The 17,303-nt window shown below is 45.7% G+C and overlaps 6 protein-coding genes across 6 annotated transcripts; 3 read left to right on the top strand and 3 right to left on the bottom strand.

Annotated features, from left to right (window-relative positions):
• Positions 1 to 5,512: 5,512 nt before the first annotated feature.
• Positions 5,513 to 6,991, bottom strand: LY89DRAFT_687318 (uncharacterized protein). Its single transcript, XM_018215470.1, has one exon. The coding sequence runs from the start codon at positions 6,924 to 6,926 to the stop codon at positions 5,901 to 5,903; it is 1,026 nt and encodes a 341-aa protein (XP_018068398.1). The 5' UTR covers positions 6,927 to 6,991; the 3' UTR covers positions 5,513 to 5,900.
• Positions 6,992 to 8,113: 1,122 nt separating this feature from the next.
• LY89DRAFT_784846 (uroporphyrin-III C-methyltransferase) lies at positions 8,114 to 10,187 on the top strand. Its single transcript, XM_018222827.1, has 2 exons — positions 8,114 to 8,647; positions 8,695 to 10,187. The coding sequence occupies exons 1-2, from the start codon at positions 8,347 to 8,349 to the stop codon at positions 10,131 to 10,133; spliced, it is 1,740 nt and encodes a 579-aa protein (XP_018068397.1). The 5' UTR covers positions 8,114 to 8,346; the 3' UTR covers positions 10,134 to 10,187.
• Positions 10,188 to 10,502: 315 nt separating this feature from the next.
• On the bottom strand, positions 10,503 to 11,043 carry LY89DRAFT_538449 (uncharacterized protein; the record flags this gene model as incomplete). Its single annotated transcript, XM_018208129.1, has 2 exons — positions 10,503 to 10,871; positions 10,924 to 11,043. Coding segments are annotated over 2 exons (489 nt in total), but the record flags the coding sequence as incomplete, so codon positions are not given.
• A 1,064-nt stretch (positions 11,044 to 12,107) lies between these two features.
• Positions 12,108 to 13,972, top strand: LY89DRAFT_753492 (uncharacterized protein; the record flags this gene model as incomplete). Its single annotated transcript, XM_018221279.1, has 5 exons — positions 12,108 to 12,419; positions 12,477 to 12,688; positions 12,736 to 12,929; positions 12,971 to 13,565; positions 13,620 to 13,972. The coding sequence occupies 5 exons, from the start codon at positions 12,108 to 12,110 to the stop codon at positions 13,909 to 13,911; spliced, it is 1,605 nt and encodes a 534-aa protein (XP_018068395.1). The 3' UTR covers positions 13,912 to 13,972.
• Positions 13,973 to 14,619: 647 nt separating this feature from the next.
• Positions 14,620 to 15,982, top strand: LY89DRAFT_753490 (uncharacterized protein). The gene is made up of 2 exons (XM_018221278.1): positions 14,620 to 15,111; positions 15,197 to 15,982. Exons 1-2 carry the CDS (start codon positions 14,816 to 14,818, stop codon positions 15,891 to 15,893), a joined length of 993 nt encoding a protein of 330 aa, XP_018068394.1. The 5' UTR covers positions 14,620 to 14,815; the 3' UTR covers positions 15,894 to 15,982.
• A 387-nt stretch (positions 15,983 to 16,369) lies between these two features.
• Positions 16,370 to 17,265, bottom strand: LY89DRAFT_152121 (uncharacterized protein). Its single transcript, XM_018205410.1, has one exon. The coding sequence runs from the start codon at positions 17,140 to 17,142 to the stop codon at positions 16,705 to 16,707; it is 438 nt and encodes a 145-aa protein (XP_018068393.1). The 5' UTR covers positions 17,143 to 17,265; the 3' UTR covers positions 16,370 to 16,704.
• Positions 17,266 to 17,303: the final 38 nt, after the last annotated feature.

Genomic DNA, 17,303 nt, shown 5'->3' with positions numbered 1-17,303 from the left:
CGTTTGAGTAGAGTAGTAGACGGCGCAAACTTATTAAGGAGTTCAGAAGTCAGACGATGGAATATAGCAGAGCCAAGCACGAGGCAGACCATCAAAATATACTACTGCGATGGATACTGCAGCAGATCCCTTTGATCGAACTCGAGTTAAACTAAACCAAGGTATTCGAAAAAGACTTAATAGAAGTGAATGGCGGACGCCAGCAAAGTCTCAAACGCAATCGCGCCGACGACTGCAACGAAGAACCAATTTCGAAGCGGCAGAGACAAGACGGCGAGAACCACACACTCCTAGAGAGCAAAACACGTGCCTCTACTGTTCAAGAGACATCCTCGACCCAACAGCCAAGGCAAACCCGGAGTTCTAGTACCCTACCTTCCAAACCTCGCTCTCGGAGAGGACTCCGTGCATCAAATCTGTCAGACACAAAATCAGATACTGCGAAATCTGGCATGGTCCTGAATGATAGTGCGCAAGTGAGGAAGGGGAGACGGCGTACCAAATTCAGCTCGGGTGGCACGCCTGACTCTCGAGTTCTCCGTCGAAACTCTCGACCGAGGCGCCGCCCTGAAAGGTTCCAATGAGGAAGTTATGAGCTCTCCGAGGGAAAGTCACCCCCATCCCTAAATCATTCTATCCAAAACACCCGACCGCCACCCTCGTCACGTCTGTACACTTACCGCGTCAAGTAAATACGAACTTTACGAGGATTAATCTCTTGATCACATTCGTACTGTATTGTAAAGACTACTTATCGGACTCCTAGCGGCCGTCCTCATCTCGAGACGGCCCAATGCACAAGAAGCCCAAGCCCCGTCTTCAACGGAGGTCACGAAGACCACGCTCCAAGCCTCATGGGCCCTCTCCCAAATCGCATGTCGCCCGACTGCTGCAACCAGTGGAGGCAGTCAAGGTAGGAGCGTCGGCTTTCCTGCCGTATTGTAAGAAATTAAGAATCCGCCTCATGACCCATATTGTATTAGAATCTCCTAAACTACTTGCGCTGCTACAATGGTCACTCCCTCGGTTTTCTTATCTCTCATCATCTTCCACTACAGCTTCCACTACATATTCGAATTCAAGCAGTGGACTAGAAGTAGAATTTGAAAGCAGCATCACTACCAACGGAATGATCTTCCAGATCCAGATCCCGTAGTTCATCGTCCCTCTCGTCACTCCCCAAAACTCATCGTCATCCCCAACGTCATCGTCAGATGTGTTACACTCCCAGTTAGCCTAGTACCTATAGTCGGCGTTGTCGTCATCTCTTGTCTCGTCGTCTATAAGACTGTGGATATCAAACTTGGCAGCCTCTAAGATGGGAATCGTCGGGAGTGTCCAAAAACTGATCTCGCAGGGCGATGTTTGCAACCTGCCTAAGACATAGTTGAAGTCGTCAGTAATATATTCCGTCTCCCAAGAAACTCCTGTTCAGACTTCCACTCCTGGTCCCACCTGCCCTGGTGCAACCTTGATTCTTGGCTCCATTGCTCCTCGTACCACCTATTCTTGAGAATAATTTTGTGTAAGTTCGTATATCGATTTGTTATAATCAATTTTTTGAGATGGGGAAACTTGTTATAAAAGTTTATGTTTTTGAGCCCATAATTAAAAGCATTGGTAAGCCGCTTTGGCGGAGCGTCGACAATAATCTCGATATAGCCAAATAAGTACTTAATAGAAGTAAAGTCGTGCTGCAAAGATAAGTGCGTAAAGTTACAATGGAAAATATTGCACTTTGAATCGAAATATATTATTTTTTGGCTATTTAGTGGTTATGCTTGAAAGAAATTAGTATAATCAAAGTGGTTTTAGTGCGAAAATTCTCGATTTATAATACGATTGTAGTATGGATGGAACTAGGTTTAAGCATATCACGCTATTTAGAGGTCTCGAGAGTCGGAGGGTATTGACGTCGAAAATTCATGATCCGGGGAGTGATTTTTCTCACATTAAATGTCGAATTTCGATAAGCAAATGCTGAAAGCTGGCGAAGTTTTCAATCGCTTTACAATGGTTTAAAGACTTTGAGGCATTTTGGCATGATTGTTGCTTCATTTTGGCTTTTGAATGGCGATTCACGAGTACTTGAGGGTAAGAAGGGCAACACCGTATCGGCCTCTTTCCGTCTGCAGCAAGAAGAGAATGATCCAATGAGAGAGGGGATGAAGTGAGGCAATCGCGATGCAGCAGCGAGAAGCAAATGAGGAGGGCGCACACTTGTTCTATAGCTTCTCATCGAGCTGCGTCTCCCCCATCAGTACAAGGGGGGACGAACTTCAGTCTATATCGTTAACGAAACGAATGCAAATCGCTTTTCAAAATATACCATAATTTTGCAAAATCTTACAAGTCTAAAAATGACCACCCCGGAAGGGAAGAAAACACGGCAAACAAGCTTCCATATTTTATTATAGCCAAGCAATACGATGTATGTGAACTGAGAGTCCAATCTCCTATTAAACCTTTGAGACTTAATACACGATTCTGAGTTAATCAGATCGGATTAATGTTAGAGAGGACGCCAACATGAATTGGAATTCATAGTGTTAGTCTGCTAAAACGAACCGAAAGTCGGGAATGGAACGCTGGGGCGTGGGAGGAAGATAATGTACGAAACAAAAGTGAAACCTCTATTGATGCGGTAGTGATTGTAGCAAGCATGTTATCTAAGCTACGTGCTGATCCCAGACACGATCCAAGAGCCATCTTGTTGGATACTTAAGCGGCGATACGCATTTTGGGAGGTACAAGTACTAATTAGACCTCTTAATAGCTGAAAGGTTGTTTGTTACTTTAAGAGATTCCTAGTATGCTGGGTAGAAGCCACTATATTCCTAGTCTATTATTCCAAGAACTTTCTAACTACTATCCTCGTTTTGCGTAACTTTAATATTTGCTAGCCGAATATTGCTATAGGTGAAAACATAGTCTGGCGTTGGCTGATCTGACGAGTAGAAGTTTCTTGGGAACTCAAGGTAGACGGGACTTCTTGAGTTAGGGTTGGAGAAGATAAAATCTTCGAAATCCTTGGGAGTCATGATCGGCTTAGAGCTGATACGGATGTTCTGCCTCGCATCTTTGCAACCCTTTCCTTGGACTTCGCCGAGCGACTAGTTTTTGGGGAAGGGAAGAGACCTTAAGTCCGAGAATATAACGTCAAGCTGGCCACTTATATCCCGTTTCTAATAGTCTTTTAATTGAGGCCATGCCTCCTCGAGATCAAGGCCAAATATAAAAGTTATGAAGATTAAGTAAAATTTGCTTATCTTGATTAAACTATGTAGCTTTGGGGTAAATATACTAGATTTTTGATCCCGGAAATACTACATCGAGGTATACTCGGTGATATTATTGATATTTTGGACAATTTTGATAGCGATAGCTTCGCTAGCTCGTAAGATTATTGTAAAGAACCTATGGGGATATTGGAAGAGGACTTCGCTTCGACCGAGAAGTTCTACAATAGCGCGCGAGAAATTATTGTCTTTTGTTAAAAGCTTTTTAACATTATCCGAGAGAGGTGAAAGGATGATGGCGGTGTAGGACTCTTGGAGGAGTGAGCGGGTGTCTCGTCGAGGAAAGTTTGGCTGGTAGGTTTTGTTTGGTAGCTTGGGTTTTATAGCAAAGGAAGTAGGTTAGTGACCCGTTGATTCTTAGAGCGGGATAGTCTTCACTGCGTTCTCGCAGTCTTGCTAGAGTTTTGGAATAGACGCTAGGCAAGATTAAAAGTAGATTGGCCTTAAGATTATTCTCTAGAGTAAGGGAGAGTGTCTTTAGCATTCGACGATTCCATTGAGTTGCTGGCGTATTTTGATTGACTTTGAGCACACGATTTATGGATGTAGGTGGCACTGGAGCTTTGTCGACTATATTTCCGATTTTTATTGTCGCTTTAGGTTAGTTTTGTAATTGCCTAGGTCGTAAAAGATAACTAGTCGCAAGTGATAGTGCCAAGATATGAGCCGAGTGTAAAGCTTAGAATCAAGAACTTCTCTACGCTTTTGACGGAAACCAAGTGCGATTTAATAAATATAGAGAAAGTACAAGCGCTAAATGTTATTATCTGCGCGGAAAGCGGTGTCAGGCGGCAATATAGCGCTAAAACCGTAGGCTTAGAATTCTTTATATAATAAAACGTAATAAAAAACGAGTTATTATTTAATTTTAAATTACGTAATATTATTTAATTTTTAATTCAATTATTTAATTCGAATCGTCGACCTCGCTTAGCTAGCCGACTTTATCGTATTCACATTATTTTTAATTGTATCGTGTCGCGTAATCGAAAGTAAATAAATTTAAGCAAACTTAAGCCGAGGGTAAGTTTAGCTTGAGCCGAGCTTGAGAAAGAGCGGCGTTGCTCACGTGAGACATAGGATTGGAAAGAGCAGACATTCCGGTGGGGGAAGATTTATGACGGTGGCAAGCGTGGCAGAGGCGGAGGCGACTATTCCTACAGTGGAAGATAGAACTCTAGAGGAGAGCCATCAAGACGTGGACAGACATCCACGCCCTGCCCGACACTAATCCACCCCGCAGGAACACATCTCGGATGCCGAAATTCAGGAAACAACACCATTCGCCTCTGTATCAGATGGCGGAAAAACTCAAGGATATTGCGATGGAGGAAATGGAAACTATCTATCCGTTCACTCTGCCGCCGTGGGAGAAGAGAGTGCAAACCATCACGAACAAGGAGTAACGGGGCAACCGGACTCAAATCGAGCAGCGTATATTGCCGTAAGCAGCTCAGCACTAAATGGCGTGGTTGGACTGGGTGCAGCACTCAAGACACGCAAGCGAGTCGGAGAGAATCCCACAGTTGAAACCCTTTCCTCTACTCTAGGCCCAAGAATAGAGCAGAACCCGTACGTAGCGGAACTAACAGCAATGGCCCACGACCTCCAGCAGCTACCGCGGCGTAAATACCATAGTATTACGCTACTGACGAGCAACAAAGCAGCCGTGCTCACGCTGAGGAACCCACGCTAACAGTCTGGCCAGGAGCATATTTGCAGCATTTACGAATCCATCAACAAGCTCAAGAGAAAATGCAACAACAATCACGGTAATATAGCTACCTACGGACGAAGACGAGGAACTCTGGACTTGTGCCAAAGAGAAAACCAAAGAAGCCACACGACAATGCACACAGCTATAAATACTATTCCCCAGAGCACGATTGACGACGCTTAATGTGGCACGCGCCGAACGAGGTCCTACCAAATGTCTACCGGAGAAGGTTAGAAAACTGTCCAAGCAAGTCGACATAGCATTACCAAGTAAATATACTCGAAAGCTATACGACCAGCTCACACCAAAAGAAGCGAGTGTGCTTGCCTAGCTAAAGACAGGAATAGCGAGATTAAACTCGTATCTATTCCTTATTAAAGCTGCACCATTAGATCAGTGCGTTTGTGGGGAAGCGAGAGAAACAGTTGAACACTTCCTTTTTCTGTGCCGAAGATGGACTACGTACCGAACCGAAATGCTTCAGTGTACAGAAATTCACAGGATCAACATTTCATTCTATTGAGGAGGAAAATCACGATCGGATGACAAGAATTGAACGCCGGACATAAGAGCAGTCCGAGTGACGATACGATTTGCGATAGCCACGGGCCGACTGGATGCTGACCCTTGGCAAGAAAACAGCCAATAAGACTGACCCCTTTTCAACTTCGCCTCAACTACCTACCACTAACTACCTCGTGCCGTTCTCGCTAGCCCAGTGTTAGGAAAATGATACTCATAGTCCCATTGTCCCACCTTCCATAATATAAGCCTCATGGAAGTCGACTGCTCAGCCAAAAAGATTTCGTTAACAACTCAAGACGAATTCAATCCTCCACAGCAAACGGCATTGAAAGGCAACGAACGATTTCAAGCACAGCCTTTCAAGAATAATGCCCAGTCCATGGAGCTTGCGTCGCTGGCGCTGCGGCACCATTAATATCTGCCTTCACAAAAACATGCAACAACTCTGACGCCAAAAGCGTTATCGGATCATCCAAAACCAACACTTCAAAGAAGTCTTTCGGTCTCAAGGCAGCCTTGATGAACTCGGACAGTGTAGTCAATTTCATATGGATGGTAGTGCCTTCCGGACCCCAGCGATAGGGATATCCGACCCAAGCAGGAATATCATATGCGCCAGGAGTTCCTGTCAACCAGTCCGCAGCAACGACTTGATATCTGGTCGAGCAGTCGAATTGCAAACCCCCATCAGCAGTAGCATTGACGATATTGAAGTCCAGACCTGCAGGCTTGCCCAGGACCTGGTGATGTTCAGAGAAGTTGGTTCCAACGCCTGGAAAGTTTGCATGCCCGTTCAAGGACGAATATACGACAGGGTGTTCTCCATTTACCATCTTGAACTGTTTTGCAACAGCAGCCTTGTCGAAGAAAATGTTCTTACCATGTTCGGAGAGCATGATACCGATCATTTCCTTGCTTGCGTTGTCGATTCGGATAGCAGCGTATTCCCAGTCAGCCCAGTGTTCGCCTAGTGGAGCGAGGTTGATATCAGCTTGATGGTCCACTTTGTCTTCAACGAGGCTGCCAAATAGTGCTGTTCCATGACCATTGTAGGCGCTGAAGAACCAGAATTGCAGATCAGTGTAAGTCAAGCCTTTTTGCCAGAAAGCATTTACGTATGCCTTCGCTGTGGAAAAGTTGCCCGGCTTGGCTGAGTCTTCTACCTCGAGATAATATTGGGTGCCTTGCTTTGGTCCTTGGGGAAGTTGGTCTGGCCGAGGATGAACGATGTTCTTGGTTTTATCTTTGGTGTCAATCAGAGTGCTGTGCGAGAGCATCCATTCGATTGAGCAGTTGACGTATTGCTCGTCAGGGTGGAGCTGAAGCATTGGTCCATGGTTGGCTATAGCTGCATCGGTCTCGGAGCGTGTGAGAGGTTGCGCCATCGCAAGAGATTTGAGTTTTTTGCTAAGTTTTTGCTAGAGTATGTTTGGGAAGAAATCTAGGAAGTGGATTTACGATGAGAGATCAGAAGATATCATGGTGTGAGTCCACGTGAAAATATGAGACACGCTGTCAGCTGACAACTGCAACCTGATGCAAGGCGTGCCAATGTGAGACGCTTCATTGGGTGCCAAAAGTTGTGAATGGTGACACAAAGGCAGGCGCGATCATGGGAGTGGTCGTGGTGTGAAACCATTCGCTTCTCGTTTATGCCACGGCGTTTCTCAGCTTTCAGCTTCAGAGCCTGGCTGAATGGTGTTGCAATAGCAACATTCAGTCCAATCAATATAGATCTCATATACTAAGTAGTACCAAATAGTGACATTGGAACTTTGTTCTGTACGAGGCAACAATTAATTTTTTGCAGTTCTTTGCTAGAATATTTCATCCCAGGCTCTTCCAGGGAGCAGGAACGAGCCAAATGAGGTTTGTAGATAGGTGCTTATATACTTGAAATAAACTAAGACGATATGATAATTCATCATTCCAGCAAGGCGAAGGCGTTTGAAAGATCCAAAAGCTCAATCGAGAGAATAAGAAGCAGCAACGAAGTACAATGCTGTTTAAGCTAAGGTTTAAATTGTGTCTAGAAAATTGGGATTATGAGTCGCAATTATGAGTATGAGTATGAGTCTTTTTGTTGCAACAGCAAGGCAGTCTTCTAAGTATTGGCTGATTACCGCTTGAAACAGGTTTACCAATCAGAACATCAAATACTCTAGTCATGCTGTCAAGTATTTCGCACTCAGCCACTGCTGAGAAAGTCCAATTACCGAACGATGAAGAGCATGCTGCACACAGAGCCACTGAATTTACCTGACTTGGGCAAGTTCAGTTGGATGCTGTAGTGAAAAATACAGTCCATCTTGGACATGAAGCAAGTGAAGCTTATTAAAAGAGAATTCCAAGTCAGCAGCAAATCCATTTTCAAGGTCACTTGTCTCAATACCGGAAAAGGTCTTGTGTAGTGAATGTTTATGTAACACTTCCGGTTGGCTTGAGATCATTTTCCGCGGGGTCAATTTAGCGTTGCTTAGTGTTCTAATGGGCTGTACGTGATTGGGCCGATAAGATGTCATTGGCCTGGAAAAATAATTTGTTATCGGACGAAACTCGCTGTTGAGAGCAACTTCTCCATGGACCGCGACGATACTTTTTCTTCGACAATGAGGGAGTGGGTGAACCATATTCCGGATTGATACTTGGGTGTATAATCTCTTGTTAATATATCTTCTTCTTCGTTATCAATATTTCCTGATTCAATTGCCATCTCTGAACTTTGGCGCAAAAGAACTCGATTTGCCCCTCCTTCGAGGTCCTCCAGCGAAAGAATATATCGTCGGCCTTGAAGTAGACACAACAATGGGCGCTGTTTCTCTTCTCACATCGATCGATTCGACGAACCATATCCACTTAATCATTGGTTCGAATCCATTGGCAGCAGCACGATGTGCAAAGTCTCTCGAAGTTGGGGCAAAACCGCTTCTCATCGCACCAGAGACCTCGGAACTGCATTATGCTCTGCAGAAGAGGATAGACAATGGCGAAGTAAAATGGTTGAAGAAGTCATTCGAAGACGAAGACGTTCTACGACTCGGTAGAGAAGAGATCAATTGTGTCGTCGATACCGTCTTCGTCACTCTTGGTCCTCGAGACCCAATGAGTACTTCCACCCTTCACTTTGACTCTGCAGAAACTGATTTTCTTCAGGCGCGCATATCTCCAACCTCTGCAGACGGAATCGCATACCAGTCAACGTCGCAGATGCTCCCTCGCTCTGCACATTCAGTCTCGTCTCAACACATACCTCCGGTCCTCTGCAAATTGGGGTCACGACTAATGGTAAAGGCTGCAAACTTTCCTCTCGAATCCGACGCGAAATCGCTTCTTCACTTCCTCCCAATCTCGGTCCAGCTTGCGAGAGACTAGGCACTATTCGCAGAAAGATACAAGAAGAGGACCACTTGTCACACATGGCATTGGCAGGAGATCTCGAGGAGGAAGATTCCGTCGACCAAACATCGACCTTCAATCGCCTGATCACAGAAGCCGACCTCGACGCTGCGAAGAACAGGCGCATGAGATGGCTCTCTCAGATCTGCGAATACTGGCCTTTACGAAGACTGGCAAACATAACAGACTCCGATGTCGAATCAGTCCTAAGATCCTATACATCGACCCTGGAAACTCAACAACTGGAAAAGAGAACTGAGAAGAAAGGCAGAATTATCTTAGCAGGCAGCGGACCAGGTCATCCAGATCTCCTTACAAGAGCAACCCACAAAGCAATCCTAAGCTCCGACCTCATCTTAGCTGACAAACTCGTCCCCTCCGGCGTCTTGGACCTGATTCCCCGCCGCACACCGATCCACATCGCCCGCAAATTCCCGGGAAACGCAGAGAAGGCCCAAGAGGAGCTTCTATCCCTCGCACTCGCTGGTCTTAAAGCTGGGAAAACAGTGTTGAGGCTCAAGCAAGGTGATCCCTATATCTACGGACGTGGAGGCGAAGAGTTTGAATTCTTCCGCAAAGAAGGATTTGGGGATGTAGTTACTGTTCTACCAGGCATAACGAGTGCGTTGAGCGCACCTCTATTCGTGGGCATTCCAGCTACGCAGAGGGGTGTCAGTGATCAAGTTCTGATCTGTACGGGGACGGGCAGGAAGGGGAGACCCACTGTGCCCCCAGCGTATGTGGGGACGCAGACGGTTGTGTTTTTGATGGCTCTGCATCGGATTTCGGGATTAGTGGCTGATCTTACTACGCATGATTCAGAAGATGCAAAGGTGCTGAGTGAGGATGGGTTGCTGGATGAGAGTAGGAGGTTGTGGCCGAAGGAGACGCCTTGTGCGGTGATTGAAAGGGCTAGTTGTCCAGATCAGAGGGTTATTAGGACGACGTTGGAGTTTGTTGCAGCGGCTATCGAGGAAGAGGGTAGTAGACCTCCAGGACTGTTGGTTGTTGGGAAGGCATGTAAAGTATTGCATAAGGGTGATGCTGCGAGGAAGTGGGTGGTTGAGGAAGGATTCAAAGGTTTTGAAGATTTTGATGGCACGGGATTGGAGGAGTTGATGTTGGGGAAGGATGAGGATGTGAGGCCAGAAGCAGTCGTGAGAGGTGACAGTTCCGGGATGGAGTTGAAGGTCTGAAGTTTGCAGGATGTATATTGATCGCATATTTGGCAGTTTGATTCATTTGCATGGTTGGGTATAGATGAATAGATTGATACCCATTTGCATTGTGTTCCTCACAATGCGTGCTACACATCACAGCCTACTCCTCTGATATTTCCCTCTCGTCTGATCATACAAGTCCAGGCCTCTCGTTTTGTCTCAATGATCATTCCGAAATTCCTGGCATGCTCCATCAACCACCCTTCTCCCAAAAGCGATCTCGTGAGTTCATATCCTTCAAACAGCCACTGTTGTCCGTACCCTCCTTTTAGGCCTCGGATTTTTACTCAATTCCCATCCAACATTAATCAAATCATCAAACCCCACTTCGCAATCTCAAGTAGCAGCAACACTCATCCTCAACTGCCTCTGCCTCTGCTGACTCTGCAGCTGCAACCTCTCAACTGCATACCCCAACCTCTCCTTCTTGCTCCTCAACGCCTTCAACCTCGCCACCCTCTCCTCATTCACCCCCTTTCCTCCACTCTTCTTCGCAAGCATCTTCTCCAGACTCCTCTTCTTCCGTAACCCGCCATCGCCCTCTAACCGTCCAGCTAATAGCTCGCTCCGTGCGATCAAGTTCCCTTGTTTCCGTTCTAGCTTCGCGACGTATTGTTCGGCGCGCGATAGTAAGGTGGTGATAGCGGGCGCAAGTTCGGAGGCCAGGGAGGCTTGCGCGGTTGTTAGGGTTGTGGAGGGGGTTAGTTCGAAATGCTGTTCGAATGTCAATGAGATGAGGGAGGGGAAGGGCGGGAAGGGAAAATACGCGTGTGCTGGATAAGACTTTCTTCAAGCGCGGAAAGTCTGAGATTCCGGAGTCGAGGATGGAGATTGAGGAGTCGAGGAGGGTGAGGGAGCTACGGAGGGAGGTGACAGATGCGGTGAGGGAGGAGAGGGATTGCGATTGTGTGTATGCCATCTTTGGGACTGGGTTTGAGGACGGATTGGCGTTGATGGTTGTGGTGGGGTGAGGATATATTATTGCGATGAGCAAGTCAATATTGACGTGTTTTAGCGTGACATGTGACCGGACCCACTTTTACTTACATGTCAACTTCGAGAAACCACTCGTTGCTTGTTACCTTGTTGCTGATATTGCCTGGCGAAACAACGGCCGTTTAAAAAGACTTTGAGAATACGCCTCCAGTGACCGGTGAAGGAGGATATAGAATGCGAATGGCAGCCAGCTCTTCTACGACTAACTGTTAGTTGCAATACGTACTCGACAATGATATTATGCTAATTTCTACTTGGCAGGTCCGGATCATCTCTATACATAGGCATATTCGAGTCTTGAACGCGACCTTCACTGGAAATTATTACAAAATATTGAGCAAGACTGGTAAAACACGCCTTGATAATGCATCGTACAAGTATAGACATTGAAGTGTGAGTGTCGAACCGTGAGGCCTATGTTGTTATCCCTTGAATTTCTTGGAGAGATATATGCTTATTGTTCCTTACAATGTGTGCGGAAAGCGTGTCAAAAGATATATCTAAGTTGCAAACTCTAGATCATTATTGACGCTTGTTTTGGCCAATTCATTGTTTCTCTCCGTCTTCAACTTCTAGCGGCCCCACGCTCCACAAAGAATTCAAATTCGCTCCTGCTTGTTGGCTGCAAGAACGACATTTATGAGCGGGTCCCACCATCTTATTCCAGAGATCGTAGTCGATAACATCTCATGCAGATGCACATTTGTTGTGTTACAGTATAAGCACTCGCCGCATCTCTGCAGGCGTCCTACGGCTGCGGGAAATGGGCCCAATTCACCACGACAGACGCATATTCCTTACAGCTTGAGCTCTCATCTACCTCGAAACAATCCTCTATTCTAGAGGAAATATTCGCCGACCATTCTCTGCGCCCATACTACCCGCACATCGAGTGTCTAACCTTAACTCCCTACCAAGATGCAACGCTTCTTCCGGTCCAAATTGTCTCGAAAGATGTCCACAGATTCGAAACCACAGCAATATGAACAATTCTTCCGCTATACTAGTGGGAGGTGGCTATGGAATGAAGAGAAGAAGCTTCGTGAGAGATATATGAAGTTCAATGTTAAAGAACTTAAGCGCATTACAGCCGAGAGCATTGGTGCGAAGTCTTGTGTCTCAATGATCAAGCTGGCCGAAGGTGGATACAACAAGGTCTTCAAGCTGATAATGGACAATGGTTCTGTTGCTATTGCACGCATACCATGTCCCAATGCTGGTCCAGCATTTAAGACCACCGCTTCTGAGGTTGCAACTATGGAATTTGTGAGCTACCCCTGAATCTTAATCGGAGAAATGAGAGCCAATATCTTGCTCCCTTAGGCCAGAACTATTCTCAATATACCGGTTCCTAAGATCCACGCCTGGAGTGCGGTGACAGATAATCCCGTTCAAGCAGAATATATTGTAATGGAAGAGGCCCCTGGAATACCGCTAGCAGATATATGGGAAGATATGGAACTTCAGTCGAAAGATAAAGTCATCGAAGACCTGGTAGCTATTGAGAAGAAGCTACTCTCGGTGTCCTTCACCTGGTTAGTTCCCATAGACAACCCTCTAGGAATTTTACTGACCTTGTTAGGTATGGCAACATTTACTTTGCAAAAGATTCGTTCCCTGGATGTGAAAAAGCAGAGCTTTCTAGTGATGTTTCTGTAGAATTGAAAAATGAGGTAGAAGAGCGATTCACAATTGGTCCAGTGGTAGAGCATGTGTTTTGGAGAAAGGAGCGAGCATCAATGTCAATTGAACGAGGCCCTTGTAAGCCTCCAAGGAGTTATCATTCATGATCAAAATCATGAGCTAATTGTTTGTAGAGAAAACTGCTCATGATTATCTTAAAGCTCTAGCCAATAACCAAATCAAGTGGTTGAGTCAACATACGGTTCGGGAACCGCCAACAGACATATTCCACAAATCGGATGCTCAGAATTCTCCTGACGTTCACGTCGCACTTTACAAGAAATACCTAGGCATCTCTCCTTACATTTTCCCAAAAGATGAGAGGATGACTCGCTCCACTCTTTGGCATTGGGATATGCATACCCCAAATTTCTTTGTGAAAGATGACCGAATTACCAGCCTCATTGATTGGCAATCTACATGGGCTGGCCCTCTGTTCCTTCAATACCGCTATCCGAAGCTTGTCAATTACACTGGCGAAGTGATGTTGAGACTTCCTGGGGACTACAAGGACATGGAAAAGAGCAAAAAAGATCCGGTCGCAAACCAGGTTGAGAGATCTCTTGTGCAATATCTATATAAGACAGAAACCAAGAAACAGAATCCGTTGCTTGTCGAAGTCAATGATGTCCCTCATGGGACGACAAGAAGACAGACGATCGAATTCGCTGAGGATACTTGGGAAGGAGATATTTTACCCTTCAGGCAGTGTCTTATCAGATTAGAAAGGTTTGTCCTACCTTGCTCTCTATTCCACGAAATCAACTAACGAAGAACACATAGGCATTGGGATGAAATGGGGTTTGATGTTCCTTGCCCTATCCATTTTACCGAGGAAGATATACAGAATCATATGCGAGACGGCGAGGGATGGAACGAGCAGGCCGATTTCTGGGATGGATTAGAAGGTTTTGTTGCCCGTGATGGGTGGACCTCGAATGAGACGTATAAAGAAGCCCTCGAGATGTTTGCTGGACTCCGAGAGGAGGGACTGAAGCAAATGACTGGTGAGGAGAGGAAGGATTTTAAGAAGCAGACCAGGTGGGCTAAGAGAATGACAATGGCACTTGGTTAGATTGGCTCGATGCTACCACTTCTTTAGAGTCTATTTTGTAATTCAATCGAGGCGCTGGCTCCAATTCCGACCGTTGCTCTAATCCTCTTCTGGCTGCTACGCGAGAAGTGGGACCCGTGCCTTCACGTCTGTCTGGACGATGGACATGGACACTCTCCATAAACGGCATTTCGTATTGACCATACACGGCTTTCTTGGCTGCGGCTGCGGCTGCCTTGGGTCCTCTCCATATCAAGGAATTGTTTGCAAAACAAGACAGCAGCGCAGAAGTCCGTAACTTCTTGTGTCAAAGGGGGTCGGCATCCCGGGGTGGGCCCATGGTTGGAGGGATCTCCTAGGGAATGATTGGCATCGTGTCCATCAATCGCAGTAGAAGTGTCGTTGGGATGATCTTCCGTGGCGGGCCCGTCTCTTGGGGCATGGTTGGCATCTTGTCCGTCTTTGGCGGTAGAAGTGTTGTCGCGATAATGGTCAACAATTACTGCGTGTTTTGACAGACTTGTTGCATCAAGAGATTCACCCACCGCTCCGGACGTGAGTGTACTGGACATGATGCTGAAATCTGACGGGTTTGGTGATGCTAGAGAGGAAGTTGATACCGAAGTGGCCCGACGAACCCTCTAAAGCCGTGAGTGTACTTCGTACAGTAGTACTATACTTGAGGTCAGGGTATTGATAGGTATAGTGGTCATTTGATTCATTGTGTCATGTCGAATTCCCTTTCCACCTACCCATGAAGTGTGGCGATTGGTTTTTTTGTAGGTGAGCACTGATCACGTCGCACATGTCATGCGGCCATCTAAACGCTGGAGTATCACCGTTATCGCGGAACGCGACGACGATACGTGCTGAGCAATGGTGAATACGGAACAAATCGACCACCAATAGCCCCCCTGGAGCGTAAATGGCACGGCTTTCGGAACTTTATCAGTATGACAACCTGCCTACTCAGACCTCCTTCAGGGTTTTAGAGCTTCTACCTGGGCAAGAAGGCGATCAAATATCATGTTTGTTACACACTGTGGACTGGTCCAATCCACTGGAATATGAAGCTATATCTTATGCTTGGGGTGATCCAAATGCTAAAGAATCGATCACTTGCCATGGAAGAGGACTGGAGGTGACCCGAAATCTTCATACGGGACTCACCCATCTCCGGCTTCAAGATCGGTCAAGGATTTTGTGGGCAGATGCTATCTGGTAAGAAATGGTTAACTCCAGTTGTCTATATAACGTCAAACATCTTCTGCCTATCTTGGCTGTCTTAGGTCTAACAACTTCTTAGTACAAACCAATCAGACATTCCTGAACGTAGCAGTCAAGTCAGTCAGATGCTCAGGATTTACCAAAGCGCAAAAGCTGTCCTCATATGGCTTGGACCAGATTCAGAGGAACAATATGCCCAATTCGCCATCCACTCGATTCGGACAATCTCGGACTTTTTATGCCATAAGGTTGGCATTTCAGTGTCAGACCTGAGCTCCATCAGTGATGTTTACCAGGAAGTTGTGTTCAAGAATCGCGACTCTCTCCCTCTGCCAAATGCGTGCGAATTCAGCACTGAGGCCATGTGGAAAGCCCTGGTCTGGTTCTATTCCCATTCTTATTTTACTCGAGTATGGGCTGTTCAAGAAATAAATGCCAATAAAGCACGATTGCTTCACTGTGGTCATGCGATGATTGAATGGGGCCGAGTTGCTTTGGTTGCTGGCTATATCATTATGGAAACTGCATTCTCCAAAAGTTTCGGCTTCACGGGCGCGCACTGCTGGTGGGCAGCTATCATGACAACAGAGCGTATCAGACAACCCAAGAATTGGCTGTTCATGCTGTATCTCGCATCCAACTTCTCTAGTACAGATCCAAGAGATCAGATATACGGTCTCCGGGGCCTAATGAAGTTCTCCGACGGGGCCGGGCTTCTGGATCCCGACTATGGCAAGTCAACTGTTGACGTGTATCGAGAGGGGCAAAGCATTTAAATGTTGGGGGAAAGAATTATGAGTTTAAAAGTAAAAATTTAATAAAAACCGAGTTTAAGAAAAGGGATAAAAGGGTTAGAAGTTAAGAGAAGTTAATAAAGTTGATGATATTGTATTAATTTTATAATTTAATTTAATATAATATAATTATTAGATTAGATATTAACTTGTAGAGTTTAAATTAAGAGTTAAAAGTTAATCCTAACATAGTCCAGCGTTTTTAACTACTTTACCTTACTGAAATAGGAAAATTCGGCCCGATTAAGCAAGGCGCTCACACCCAAAGGTTGTCGCCACCGGGGGAATGTTCATGGTCCGGGTTATCGATTTTACAAAACGACACAGTGAAATATAAACCTCACTTATTTTGCTTCACGCATGCCCCAACTATCCAAAATAAGCGACACACCAAAATTAAAAGTTTTTCCACCTCATTAAACACCAGCTTTTCAGCATCAATTGCACCACAATTATAAGCTTGAAACACATAAAATATTAATCTAATAGCCTGTTCTATGTCCTCCAGCTAATTTCACAGCTTCCAGGCGTTCTGGCATCTCGTCTACCTACTTATTAATGGTCTTCTGGCTCACTCTCTCCCACCCCTCCAAACTAGCTCTTTAAGAGTGTCAATATCCCAATGAGCTTGAGATCTGGTGTGATGCTTGACTGGCTGCCATGAGTTCTCTACTGGAGAGAGGTCAGGGGAATGTGCACAGTTTTTATAAGTCTTCAGCCCATGGTTTTGCTTCCATTCTGTGACCACATTTGCAGTACCATTCTTATTATACCGATGCCCTGAATCCCCATCCTATTCTAGCACAAAGTCATGGCCTGCATCCAACCAAGGCTTGACAACAGGCTCCAAGATCTGATCAATGTAAACTCTATGGGTCATCTTACTATTTGAATTTGAAGGCACATCATAGAATTGAATCCTAGACTTGAAGTCGTACCCAATGGCTACCCACCAATGCACTCTATATTGCTGATCATCATCCTTCTCTTTCCTCACTTCTTGAATGCAGTCAGAGAGTCCTCTCTGTTTAGAAGTCCTAATGACATGCACCATTCCCTCAGGGCCGAAGCTTACATGGCATTCATCAGAGAACCTGACATTGTGCCAATCCTCCTTCTCTGGGTATTTCTCCTTCATATCTTCAGCCCACTGCAGCCTCTTGGGTGCATCATCTTCTGAAACATATGGCCGTCTGCAAGCTTTGCAAATGTGGTATCCCCTCTTATTCATAGCTCTTCTAATAGCAGCTGTGCCTGCTTCTGTGCCTGCCTCTTGCCCTAATTGTTCCCAGCTCAATGTGCGCCAAAGCAGCGCTAGGGCGCTTTATTATTATTGGTTAGTAGCCCCTGCTAGCGTGGAAAGTGCTAGAACTTTTCTTTTTTTTTTACAAT

The sequence above is a fragment of the Mollisia scopiformis genome (assembly GCF_001500285.1).
Source record: "Mollisia scopiformis unplaced genomic scaffold LY89scaffold_18, whole genome shotgun sequence".
In the NCBI taxonomy this organism is placed as follows: domain Eukaryota; kingdom Fungi; phylum Ascomycota; class Leotiomycetes; order Helotiales; family Mollisiaceae; genus Mollisia; species Mollisia scopiformis.
Note: the sequence above shows the minus strand (reverse complement) of the source record. Positions and strands in the feature narration are given on the sequence as shown.

Bases quoted from the DNA above. Each gene is read 5' to 3' on its own strand.
- LY89DRAFT_687318 (XM_018215470.1), bottom strand. From the start codon at position 6,926: ATGGCGCAACCTCTCACACGCTCCGAGACCGATGCAGCTATAGCCAAC.
- LY89DRAFT_784846 (XM_018222827.1), top strand. From the start codon at position 8,347: ATGGGCGCTGTTTCTCTTCTCACATCGATCGATTCGACGAACCATATC. The intron at 8,648-8,694 runs GTACTTCCACCC...GATTTTCTTCAG, and splicing joins TGGTCCTCGAGACCCAATGA to GCGCGCATATCTCCAACCTC.
- LY89DRAFT_152121 (XM_018205410.1), bottom strand. From the start codon at position 17,142: ATGAATAAGAGGGGATACCACATTTGCAAAGCTTGCAGACGGCCATAT.
- LY89DRAFT_753490 (XM_018221278.1), top strand. From the start codon at position 14,816: ATGGCACGGCTTTCGGAACTTTATCAGTATGACAACCTGCCTACTCAG. The intron at 15,112-15,196 runs GTAAGAAATGGT...ACAACTTCTTAG, and splicing joins TTGTGGGCAGATGCTATCTG to TACAAACCAATCAGACATTC.